At 49.0% G+C, this 12,925-nt stretch overlaps 1 protein-coding gene across 1 annotated transcript in view; it reads left to right on the top strand.

Annotated features, from left to right (window-relative positions):
• The window catches only part of RASA3 (RAS p21 protein activator 3), a 116,545-nt gene that overhangs the window by 80,668 nt on the left and 22,952 nt on the right, over positions 1-12,925 (top strand). The window contains exons 6-8 of the mRNA XM_054565900.1: positions 7,546-7,626; positions 8,014-8,086; positions 10,762-10,838. Of these exons, the coding sequence (XP_054421875.1) occupies positions 7,546-7,626; positions 8,014-8,086; positions 10,762-10,838 (231 nt within the window). The remainder of the gene's footprint in view (positions 1-7,545; positions 7,627-8,013; positions 8,087-10,761; positions 10,839-12,925) is intronic.

Genomic DNA, 12,925 nt, shown 5'->3' with positions numbered 1-12,925 from the left:
TACTAGACTCTTGTCAAATATATAATTTTCAAATATATTCTGTTATTCTATTGGTTTTTACTTTCTTGATAGAGTCCTTTGTAATACAAAAGTTTTAAACTTTGATGAAATCCAACTTATCTACTTTTCCTTTGGTTGCTTGTGTTTTAGGTACCTATCTTAAGAAACCGTTTCCTAAGTCAAGGTCATAGAGGCTTACACTTACGTTTTCCTTCTAGGATTTTTATATTTTTAGCTCTTTAGGTCTTTGATACATTTGGAGCTAATATTTATACATGGAATGAGGTAGAAGTTAACATGATTATTATTGTTATTATTATTAATTTGCATTTGAATATCCAGTTGTCCCAGCGTCATTTGTTGAAAAGGCTATTCTTTCCCATCAAATTGTCTTGGCATTTTGTTGGAAATCACTGGATATAAATATGTGAGCTTATGTGTGAAATCTGTTCTATTGTATTGATCTATATCCCTGTGATAGTACCACGCAGTCTTGATTACTATAGATTTGCAGTAACTTTTGAAATCAGAAAATGTGAATCTTCCAACTTGGTCCTTCTTTTCCTGATTGTTTTTGCTATTCTGAGCTTCTTTCATTTCCATGTGAATATTAGGATTGGCATTTTAATTTCTGCAAACATAGTAACTGGCATTTGATAGAGATTGTACTGAATCTGTACATCAGTTTGGGGAATTAACAATACTAGTTAACAAGTCTTCCAACCCCTGACCACAGTTTCTTTCCATTTAGTTAGGTCTTCCGTAATTTCTTTTAAAACTTTTGTTTTTTGTAAGGTCATTAGTAATGCCCCCTCTGTTATTACTGATTTTAATAATTTGAGCCTTCTCTTTTTCTTGGTCAGCGTAGCTCAGCAATTTTCAACCTGTGTGTCATGGCACACCGGGTGTGCCACAAGACTTTTTAAAACATGCAATACCTGACTATTTAGTTAGGGCCACTGACTTCTTTTCCATTAGATTGTCAAATAAGAAAGTGACGACAGGCAACACAACAATAGCTCTCCAGTGTGAATGAATCAAAGTTATACCTAGTTTTTGGGGTTTTTTGATAGATTGGCAGAAAAATATATTTTTCGGTATGCTGCAGAATTTTAGTAATTAGTTTATGTGTATAATGAGATGGAAAAGGTTGCAAATCACTGATGTAGCTAAAGATTTGTCAAGGTTGTTGATCTCATCGAAGACCCCATTTTTCGTTTTGTTGGTTTTGCTGATTTTTCTCCTTTGTCTTTCTGTTCTGTGTTTCATTACCTCTGCTCTAATCCTGATTATTTCGTTCTTACTGCCTGTGTTTGGTTTAGTTTTTTCTTTGGTTTATTAAGGTGGAAGTTTGGTTATCAATATGAGATCTTTCTTTTTTAACGTGGATGTTTATAGCTACAAATATCCCAGTAATATCTCTGTAGTTTTTATATTTTATAACTTTATTTCTTCACACTAACTCTTTCTCATGCCAGAGACTTTCCACAAACCATTCTGAATCAGGATTGAACAGGAAACAAGGGGCATCCACTTGTGATCAGGTGCAAAGGCTCTGGACCCAAACTCCTGGTGTCTGAGATCAGCGAGTTCTCTGCTAACTGTGTGACACCAGGCAAATTGCTATGCCCTCTCTGTATTATCTTCCTTGTGTAGGACAGTAATAGCATCTTTGCTGGCATTTTCCTAGGAGGCAGAAAGGAACCCAAAGAGTTATGTATGTGGGTCTCCCCTCGTGGCCTAGTGTCTCAAAGGTTACCAGGGTCTTGGGCCACCCCCATGGAATGCTGTGGGCTCAGGAGAAATTAAGAGCTGGGAGGATGGACCACTGAAGGGAAGCCAGCTGGGCAAAGGCAAGCCATTCCAACGAGTAGTCTTCCCGCCCTGTCTGAGAACCACCACACACCCTCCCTTCTGCCCGGCAGCCCTTATTCCCACTCATTCACTAGAAGGGATGGCGATGTCGCAGGGCCTGTGCTTACAGCCCAGGAAGTGTTCTTTGCCTCCCTGATGTGTCATTCCCTTATCACAGGTGTGTTCGTTTCCTGAGGCTGCCTTAGCAAAGTACTACAGTCTCAGTGGCTTAAAACAGTAGAAACTCATTGTCTCAGTTCTGGAGGCTAGAAGTCTGAAATCCAGCTGGGCCGCAGTCCCTCCACAGGCTCCAAGGGCGGGTGGGTGGCTTCCTCTCCCAACGTCTGGGGCTGTATGTATTCTTGGGCTGGTGGCCGCTTTGCTCCGGTCTCTGTTCCATCTTCACTCGGCCCTGTGTCTGTGAAATCTCCCTTGTATAAGGACACTTATCGTTGGGTTTAGGATCCACCCAGAGTCCCAGCTGATCTTCTCATGTGAAGATCCTTACCTTGAATGTCTGCAAAGATGCTTTCCCAAATAAGGTCCCATTCACTGGTTCCAGACTAAGATGTGGACACATCTTTTGGGGGAATACCATCCCTCAGGTCTTCCCTGGGCTCCCCTCTCTGCTCATCTGACCCACACAGCCTCTCTTGGGATCCCTGGGAGTGTTCTGGCGGGGCTGAGTTCCCTTTCCAGGACTTCCCTCTCCCCGCTTCCAGCTCACCACTCTCTGCTGCCAGGTCCACCCTTCCCCACTGGCTTGAAGAGCAAACTGCAGGTTGCCCTGTGAGCCCTTAAAATTTCTTTTCTGAGGTTGTGTTGTCCATTTTCTACAAAAGCCCCCAGTTCAGGAGGCTGGAGGCCCATGCCCTTATTCCTTCTTCCTGCTCCTGAGAATGGGTATTATCTGTGGGCCTTCCAGCTGCACAGCAGGAAGCACATCACCAGTTCCTTCCCTCCCTGGACTAGCGAGTAGAAAGCCTTAAGAAACGGGAAATGTTTACAAAGTAAGTAGCTACAGAGGGTTTCGCACCTGGGCTGGACCTGCCAGTGCAAAGCCTTCCTGTGGTTTTGTGGAGGGAGAACCCTCTGGATGTGCCCATAGAAATCTTTTCCTGGTCATAATTCAACTTTTTGTCCTGTTTTACTCTCTACGTCCAAGTCTGCGGACAGGTGCCTGAGTGAAGCCCGGACCATTTGGTGGCCTGCCTTCCTGAATGTTCTCAGTGTCTGTACATGGACTTGGCACCTGCAAATCACTGCCTTGGACAGTTACCTGTTCATGTGCGAGTGGCTTTTCTTTCCAACTAGATTTCAAGCTGCGACTCGGGTCCTATCTCATGATTCTTTTTTTTATTTCCAACAAAGGTAAACACCATATCTTTTAATCATTCATTCAGAAATATTGACTGAGCCCCTACTAAGTGACAGCCACAGTGCTAGGCCTACTAGGGCATTTGTTCTAGAGGGAAGACATGTTAACACATTACATTCATAACACATAACATTTCATTTCACTGGGAAAGCCAGGGGAACGGGAGCCTGTCGGGCAGGCTGTTGTGCACAGAGTGGTGGTCCTGTGGCCATTGGTGGAGTGGGTTAAGTTTGACCTGTGTGACCTGGCGGTGTGCCGAGGCTGTGGGGTTCTACAGCAGGGTGAGCAGCAATCCTGTTGTGGATTGAAGGTGAATTGGTTGTTCGGGGACGTGTTTTTGCACCCTGAGTTTTTGCCTTTAGAACACCAGCGCTTACGGGAAGAACGCGGCAGCCATTTGTGCCGGAAGTCCGAGGTTGGGAGGAAGACACACGTGCGCCTGTTTTAGACTCTGCTCTGCTGAGATCGAGCATTGCTTGCCTCCTTTCGTGGCCCTTCCTTTCTTGTCCCTATAAGTGGCCTTTCTCTTAATTATCCTGTGCCTGCCCGCTTTGTCTGAGGGTGAGGTTTCTTACGTTTTCCCACTTGCATACTCTGTCACCTTGCAAGCAGACAAGAGTCCTGCTGACAGCCTTGCTCACCGAGCCACCCCTGCTGACCAGAGCAGTGGGCCCTGCGTGGCCGCCAGACTCTTGAGATGCTGACCGCTAGAGGAGGTGGCACAGTCTGCCGGTGGCTCACCTTGAAGAACATCCAGCTGAGAAGTTACCTGTTTTCAGGCTTCCAACAGCAGATCTTATTTTCTGTTATTAAGGAATTATAGAAAGAAAAAACAGCTGATGGGCTCTTTTTAGGGTCAGGAAGCTTTTCAAAGCAATGGGTAAGGTGGAGGGCTGGGCAGGCAGCGGGTGGTTGCCTCTGCTGGTCACCATGGATGGTTGTCACCACACAGCCAGGGCGTCTCTGTTTATACCTACCTGCACATGGGCCAGTGCAGTTGGCACATTGTATTTCCTCCTAGTGAGGCAGGAAGTGAAGACACCAGCATGCGCCCCCATCGAGGGAAGGAAGAAAATGGAAACAGGTTCACAGCTGTGACCTCTTCCTCTAGTGAGGCATAACTATTTTAAGGGTCAAGTTGAATACAGAAACCTATAAATGTTAAAATAGACACAAAATACTGTACTTCTGGTACTTTAGATTCCAGATTAGTTGACTGCTTCAAGGTGTCCTTTCTGAGGACATAAGATTGCCCAGTTCAGTAAACATTGTATTTTTCTCCCTTTATTTACTTACAACATTCCTAAGTGTTTGTGAAATTTGCTTTGCATAGAATAGGCCTAGACAGATGCACCCTGTGTGCTTACACCTTTTCAAGTAAAATGAACCTTGGCTTCATGAGTTGCAAGCAGCCCAGGAGAGCACTGTTCCCCGCGCCCAGGACAGGGCGGCTGAGCTGTAATGCAGCTAAAGCCGTGAGGGTGCTAATGAAGTGACACCCCCTGCCACCGCCGCCTCCGTCAGGAGGAGGGCGTGAGGGGGGCTAACACCATTTTTATTCCAGTTTGTGCATTTGACATGCCAGATGGCAGGGTATTGATTTTCCTTTTCCTCCGAGATGGCCTTCATGTAACTGCCATCAGGAACCACGCTTTGTTCTGAGATAGATAGTGGAGAATCTCTCAGATGGGTCTTTAAAAGGAGTGAAAGTGACATCTACATGGCGGTTGAATGTGCTCTAGGTGGCTGCTGCCTCCCATTTGGCAGCACTTCTGTAAGACGGGAGATGTGAGAAGAGTCACTTTTTGTTAGGTGCTTTGCTCTCCATGAAAACCCGTTACCTGAGCATCCAAAATGGTGATGGACCTGCCTCCTGAAACTTCTCTTTGATCAACAACTGAGTGTTATAAAAAAAAAAAAAGCATTCACGTTAAATGTGTACCATTTGCACACCGAGGGGGCATGGGCCTCCTCTTATACATTCTGAACAGGCTGTTGCTCTGCCCCTGGCCTCCTGTCTCAGAGCTGTTGCTCTTTGGAGACCTTCTTCCCCGCAGCTTACGATGGCTGAGCCCTTGTCCTTGAGACCTCAGCCTGAGGGCCACTTTCTCCCAGAAGTTCCCAACCACCTCAGGGGTTGACCCCTCCCTGCATTTCTCCGTTGTCACATGTAGTTTGTTTCCCCCCTTGCATCACTGCATACGGTAGTTACATGTCATCTACTGACTGTCGCATTGTTGGCTGCTGTGCCAGCCAAGCAAACCCGCGCTTCACGGGGCACGCGCTTCACCAGTGAGCTTTTGTCTTCTCACGGCTCGTTCCTGGAAATGTGCCTGGAATGCGAGAGCTCAACAAATACTTCTTTAATGATGAGTTAATGGATGAATAAACATTTGTTTAGTGATAGATTAAGGGATGAGTGAATATTTTTTAACAATGAATTAATGAAGGGAGGAAGAAAACCAAAGACCAAGTCAGTAACTGGGGAGAGAAACACAGACATAGTCCAGAAAAGGAGAGTAGAAGGGAAAGAGTCAAAAACTATTAGATAAAGTGAATTGATAAAAGGGACCAAGCCATGAGGCCCAGTCTTATCTAACAGGAGTTCCAGAAGAAAAATGGTACAGAAATGAAGGGAGGAGAAATTTACAGAAAACTCCCTGGTGCAGGATGAGGGTGGCACCAGGTCGAAGGGCCAGAAGTGCCTTGAAGGAGGAATGAAGGAAACAAACCTCTCAGAAAGAAATACTCTGGTGAAGTGTCAGAACCTAAAGCTTTCCCAGGAAAGACAAAGCAGCTCAAGTCGCTTTACTTCCAAAGGCACAAGAAAACAGCTCCCGGTAGCAAGGAGAAACGCAGCACTGATATTTGAGGGAAGATGATTCGGCGTCTCCCCGTAGCCAGACCGACTTCAAGCATGGGGAGTAGGGCTCTGCTTCTGGCCGTGCTGGGGCAGTGCGCACTGGGTCCCCTCTCCCACCACTAACGAAGAGCTGGGTGCCGGAGGAATGGTCTATTCAGAACTCGGGCAACTGGCAGCTTAGCTCAGTGCCCCTCGAATAAGGGAAGAAGACGAGGTGAACCATAGCATCCAGCTTTCGTCCTGGAGGTGCGTTCATGACATGGGCTACGGAGGCATCCCGAGCAGAGCTTGGAAGTGAGTGAGGAGACTTGTAGTTAGGGGTCTGAAGCCACAGGGCATACAATCTGGAAAGGAGGGGACTTCACGGGGCTCCGGAAGCCAGTGGGGAATGTACCAGGGGAAGTGCCACAGGGTCGGGCAGGCATGGAGGCCGTGGGAGGAGGGGGCTCCCTTCGTGGGATGGGAGTTACTTGAATCCCCGTAGCCCAGTGGAGAGCCCTGCCGTCACTTGGGACACTCCGCACGAACTCCAGGAGGGCCGTCCTGTGTAGTGGGACCAGACTAACCTTAGACAACAGCTGCTGCCCCTCCCTGGACAAAGCTTCAGACAAAAATTGCCATGATCAGCCCAAACAAAGCAAGAGACTCTTAATGACTGACCAGCACAAGGCCCAGTAGCTCTGTTCTTTACAGATGACCACAGAATCAGGATGGCAACAACATCCAGCATCTGCTCAAAACTGACATGCCAGAAGCAGGAGCAGGTGACCTGCAGCCCGGAGAATGAGCCATCTATAGAAACAGATCTGGGCGTGACAGATGGAACAGAAATAGTAACAAGGATGCCCAGGGAGCTGGTGTAACTATGTTCCAGAATTTAAACAAAACCATGAGCCAGGATGGCCGGCCCCGGACCTGCAGGTGTGATCGGACATTGTTGAGCATAGGTTGAGACTGGGGAGTCTGCCACTGCCAAGAGGTGCATGTGCCGTGGAGGTCATGGTCAGGCTGTCGTCGTAAGCCCCTTCAAGTTGTCAGGGCCTCAAATAACATAGACTTAACAATAGTACAACTTCGTAAGATTATTGGAGAGGTCGATGCATGAGTTGTACAAAGGTCTTGAAAAGCACCCGGTTCCTAGGAAGTGAAGGCAGTGGCATTGCGTGTGGAAATTCACCAGAAGTGTTTTCTCATCCACCAGGCCTCCTTTACCCTGAATGCAACGCACACTTTTACCAAAATGTTTCCTGGTTGCTAATCAGTGTATCTATTACTATTTATTCGACGGGAGTTTCTGGGCAATTGGTGATCAACACCAAGCCAGAACTCATGGCTCTGGGCCTTGAGTTGTTGAGACAGCTGCTCTCTTGGACCCCAGAGCGGCCTTGAAAGGCAGCCTGTGGGTCCTTCATCTCCTGCTCCTGACCCCCGCTCCCCCTTCTCTCCTTAGCATCCTGGAATGCCAAGGCCTCCCCATCGTGAATGGGCAGTGTGACCCTTACGCCACTGTGACACTAGCAGGACCATACAGGCAAGTACCTGTCCGCAGCACCTACCACAGCCTCCAGGCCTGGAGGGTGGGTCGTAGTCACCCGAAATGATGAGGATTCCTCACTCAGAGGAAGGCAGGATACACTGTGATGTAGAATATATAATTTTGACTTTTCTTTTGTTTCCTTTATGCCCTAAAATTGTTTTGTAAAAGGAAAATGCCCTTATGTTCTTCATGTTTAGTATTTTTGGCTCAGTAAAGGTCCCTGATTTGCATACCATCTGGGGTTGGAGACAAACAGAAATATTTATAAGATAAATAAAGGGAGCAAATTACTTGTGCATTTGATAGCTCAGTCTTAAGGCTGAGAGGATTTGGCATCAAAAGTATTATTTTTAATCCTGATTCTTCCTCCCTTGATTACAGATCGGAAGCAAAGAAGACGAAAGTAAAAAAGAAGACCAACAACCCTCAGTTTGACGAAGTGTTTTATTTTGAGGTTGGTATTGGAGTGGTTTGAATGTTAAATTGAAACCCCACGCCCGAGATCCTTTGGCAAAAAGTCTAAATTTGAAGGATCTCAGCCCCGTCGCTTCCTCCTGAAAGATCGCGGCGGTCGCCCACACACATTTCCCCTCCTGCGCTGCAGCTTCGGGGTGAACTCGCCTCTGCTCCCTAGAAAGAAAGGCTGTCTGTTGCTGCCACAATGACTCAGTTTTGAATTGAATACTGACCAATTCATACTTTCCAAATTATCAGGACTTTGGTTTCTTTTTTCAAATTGTTTGTTTAGTTTGGGGTTTTTGTTTTTTGGCCTGTTTGACCCAATCTTCTCTGAGTAGTGAAGGGAGGCTTGTTTTACCGGAAATAGTGAGGGTTTTGAAGCAAAGAGGAAGTACATTCGGACACAGATGCCCCTGGCTGCCTCTCAGAATGTGATCCACCAAAATTAGTAAGGTGGTGGGTGTTAAGGGCTGAAGACCAGGATAGGACAGAACAATAAGTAAGCATGACTGGTTTAGTGATAGGGCAGCTTGCATGGAATATGTTTAGGCAGGTATTCTTCCATCTGCAAAGATTTCTTGAATGCTTACCGTGTGCCAGGTCGTGAGTAGGTAAAGGTCACGAGGGCCTTCGCTCCTGTCTTCTTGAGCCCGCTGCCTGGCCGAAGAGAGCACACGTGAGCGATTGTCCCACCTGGTCCAGTGAGTGTTAAGTCAGTGGCTTCGGGGAACAGAAAGCAAATGCATCCAGCAGTCCTGTCGGGAAGTGGGGCGAGGCTTCCCGGAGCCGTGACACCCGAGCAGCCTGGGAAGGGCGCGTGTGCGCGTGTGGAGCATCGGGAGGGTGCAGGAAACTCTGTCTCAGAATGTGGAGTCAGGCTGGCATGATAAGGAAGGAATGTTGGAAAACGAAGTTGGACAGATGAGTTTGAACCGGGGGGCTCATGGCAGAGAGCGTGGACCTTTTCCAGCTGGTATCTAGAAGCTCTCACGCTTCTTAAGTGGAGAAGGCCAACGGCTGGCCTTGTTGGGGTGGCCATGGGGAGGGGTGTGGAGGTGGGATCCTGAGGGCGTGGATGAAGAGCTGGTCTGTGTCCCAGATGCCCGTTCTGGCTTTATAATCAGGCAGAGAAAATGGTTTTAAGAGACTCCAGATAAGAAGCCGCTGCAGTCACTCTAACCTCAAGCGGGACTCATGTGAGCGTCCAAAGGCAGGGATGAAGCCTGCAACAAAAAGTGTGGAGAACTTTGCAGTGTGAATGTGCATTAAAGATGGCAGCAGCCTCCATGTCCAGGCTGCCTAGAGGGGCTTAGACCAGCGCTGTCCAAGCTTTTGTTTTTAATGCAACACACAGGCAGGCACAGGCTTCGTACGATGACACACTTCACTCAGTTACATCCACTTCTGCGCAGTTCTCACTCATACAGGGCGGTGTGTGTTTGCTGTGTTGTACACCTCTAAAATCGTGGGTCTCCGTTCACTAAGTTAGTTTAACGCCCCCCAGATATGATTGAATGTAGCAGTGAGGACTGGAGCCTGCAGGACCCCAGGGAAGGCTGGGACCTAGGCCCTCAGTGCTGTTGGCTAGGGCCCATCAGGTGCCAGCCTGGCTCGCGGCCTCAGGCCCGAGGATCTTCGGAGTATGCATTTGCTTGGAGTTTATGTCCTCTGAGTCCTAGGGCTCAGCCCTGCCCACCTGTCAGGTTCCTCTTACCTTGTTTTAGCCTCAGCTGGCAAACGGCCCGAGGCTGAGCCCCTGGCAGGGGGTCCCTGGGTCTGGCAGTGGGCTCAGGGCTGGCAGGCAGTCTCCTGCAGGAGTTTCAACAGGAGGTAGTCTCCAGACCATTTTATTCCAGGATAACAACCAGACTTAACCTAAAAACCCTTAAAATCTAAATGAGATTATTTAAAACTCTTAAGAGCCGCCTTCACTTCACTCACTCACTCACTGTTAGGTGACAGGCGGGAATAAGACAGAGAAGAAAACAGACCAGCCACTGCAGCCATCCCGCTGGAAGCCAGATACCTTATCTTAGTACTGTGAGCCATACCAGGGGGCTTCCTGGAGTAGGTGGCATTTCAGAGACGCCTGCAGGCTTCCCAGCATGGGCCACAGTGAGGAATGGACTCAGTCATGAGCTGGGCAGGATGCACAGGTTGTGTGTAGAAAAATGCGCATGTGCTGCGAGAGGAAGACAAGCGGGGGCCCCTGGGAGACCTTCAGAAGGTTTATTCAGAGGCAGATGAGGCTGAGGCCAGCTGGACTGTGGCTGGTGGGAGCCCTGTGTGGGCAGAATAAGGACAGGTTGCCAATGAGCTGGACGCAACAGGTGGAGGCGATGAGATGGGAAAGCTGGGGAGGAGCAGCTTGGAGGCAGAGGGGGGTGGAGGTTAGGAGGGGAGGTGGTCATCGGGGAAGACGCCGGGAGGAGGGAGGGGCTGGCAGGATGCTTCTGGGTGCTGGGAGGACTACGAGGAGGTTAGTGGAAGGTGCCCTGACTAGCCCCACACCCCAGCTCCCAGGAAATTGGGCTCCAACGCCGTCTCTGCCCAAGCACGGTGAGCGGAGCGGTATCCACAGCGAGTGGAGCGCACAGCCTCCTCCCCTGAGCTGGTCGGCCCAGGGCAGGCGCGCCATCTAATTCGCTCTCCCTCTGTCTGCATCACCAGGTGACCAGACCCTGCAGCTACAGCCGCAAGTCCCACTTTGACTTTGAGGAGGAGGATGTGGACAAACTTGAAATCCGGTAAGTGAGAATCAGGGTTTCGATATTCCTGCTTGGCAGCTGCAGTCTGAACTTCCCCTCCCTCTGTCCATTTTTTGGTTTGGTTTTGTTTCTAAAAACGGAATGGATAGGAAGGAATTTTAATGATCTTGGTGATTTTAACACAAGGATGTCAGACGTTGAAGTCAGTCATAATCATCCCATATGTTTGGGCGGTTGTGGCTGAAAACTCGGTTTCATAGTTCACTTTGCAACGTCTTCTCATCAGAGTTGAAGGTCAAAGGCTTTATGCTACTTAGCATGTGCAAGCCTCTGTCTGCCACGCGGCATCTCCCAGCCTAGCACACTGGTCTCAGCTACTTAGGGATCTTCATGACACAGACTTCAAGGTGCAGAGTCTGAGCTTGTTGCCCTAGGAGGTGGCAGCATGAGTTCACCAGCGTCAGTTTTAGGGTCCACCCAGGGGCCTTCTTCCCATCTCCTCTGGCTGTGGGAAGCCCCGCCCACCTGCAACGCCTCTCCCAGGTGCAAGGTGCCCTGGGAGAGACAAACCATAAGCTAGGTGTGCTTTCGCATCGTCCGGGGCTAGGGTGACCACATTTACGTCTGACTAGCCCTGCTGAGGAGACGCGTGGGAATGCTCCTGGTTTGACATGGTTTAAAATCTGCTTTCCTTCAGGGCCAGGGTGTTCTGAGGCACGTGAGGCTCAACTAGAAATGCCACAGGTATTCATTTGGGGAGCGCTCTGGTGTCCCCCCTCAAACCGGCAGCAGCTCTCCAGGCCTCTGCACAATGGACATGCCATGGGCGCTCCAGGCCAGGAGGGGCTGACCTTTGGGGTACAGGGCGCAGGCCAGAGCTGTTCCCTCTCCCAAGTACAGGACCCTACGGCTCTTTCCCTGCCCCTCTCCTGGGCCTCCACACACAGATCTTGGTTTTAACCCAGTTTAAGTGTTTGGAAGTAGTTTAAATCTTCCATTTCAAAATGCTGAAGCAGAGGCAAAGTGACTCCCAAGTCGAGACGATGCCCAGGGGAGGTCCAAAGGCCCTGTTGGAGGTTTGGTTGTGCACTGCCTGCCTTCAGACATGCAGCCTCCTGTTCTTGTTCAGAGAAAGGAGTGTTTATGGAAGACTGGGCTTTGAATTCGAAGTCCTACTTCTTTCTCTAAGGATACAAACCAAAAGTGTTTTTAAGTGCTTCTCTTATTAAAAAGGAAAGACTGCCTGGCAACTTGTTTGTGTATTGCCCAAGTGCTGCTTGGCAGATGAGAGATTCTTCTGCTTGTTACTCTAAAAGTATCATGCCACAGGACAGTGTTCATCGTCCTGTCCCGACGTGCATGTGTTCCTCTGGAACATCCTTTACCTTCTTTGTGTCCCCTGCTCCTGCTCGGACTTGCAGAGGTAACAGAAGGACTGGTACAGTCTTCTAGAATTTTCCCCCGGTCTTAGATTTTCAGCGTATGGAATGACCGCTGGTTGAGTTGTTCACTGTGGGTATAGGCAGTGTTTGCTGGTTAGCGCGTGGGAACACCCTTCACCTCCACCTGTCACCCATGACAATTGCTATGTCCCCAAATCATAGGGAACAGTAGGAATTCCACCCAAGGAGAAAGGGTTAGTGAGTGACCAGACCCGTTAGCAAGATTAGTGTGCGCTTTTCACAAAGATGGTGGTCAGTTGTGCTGTGGTTGCAGCGGTCAGCTGGCCACCGTCTCCCCTTCTCTGTTGGGAGTGCCAGGCCCCCTACGCCGTGAGTCGCACTGGTAGGTCTTAGGGACCTCAGGTGTCAGGTTCTAAGTATAGGTGGAGAAGGAAGGGTCAGAGACAGTTTTCGTTCCAGGAGTACTTTCATGTGTTGGAAGGTAGGGGGCATCTTGGCTGTTAAATTGGGCAGCCAGCTCACTCCCCTGTGGGCACCATTCTCGGCAACAGCCTGAGCAGAACTAGTTTATTTGTTCACTCTACTGCGTTGAGCCCTGCAGACTGAGGTCACCCTGCTGGGTACTCCTGCTGTGTCTGAGACGCTGCCCAGCTTTGAGGGGACAATAGGCCTACCCTTGGGCCTCTGTCAGGTAAAGGCAATGGATGCTATTGGCTTCAGTGC

This window comes from Pteronotus mesoamericanus, unplaced genomic scaffold (assembly GCF_021234165.1).
Source record: "Pteronotus mesoamericanus isolate MK-2021 breed Mesoamerican mustached bat unplaced genomic scaffold, CSHL_Meso_final contig_169, whole genome shotgun sequence".
In the NCBI taxonomy this organism is placed as follows: Eukaryota; Metazoa; Chordata; class Mammalia; order Chiroptera; family Mormoopidae; genus Pteronotus; species Pteronotus mesoamericanus.
Note: the sequence above shows the minus strand (reverse complement) of the source record. Positions and strands in the feature narration are given on the sequence as shown.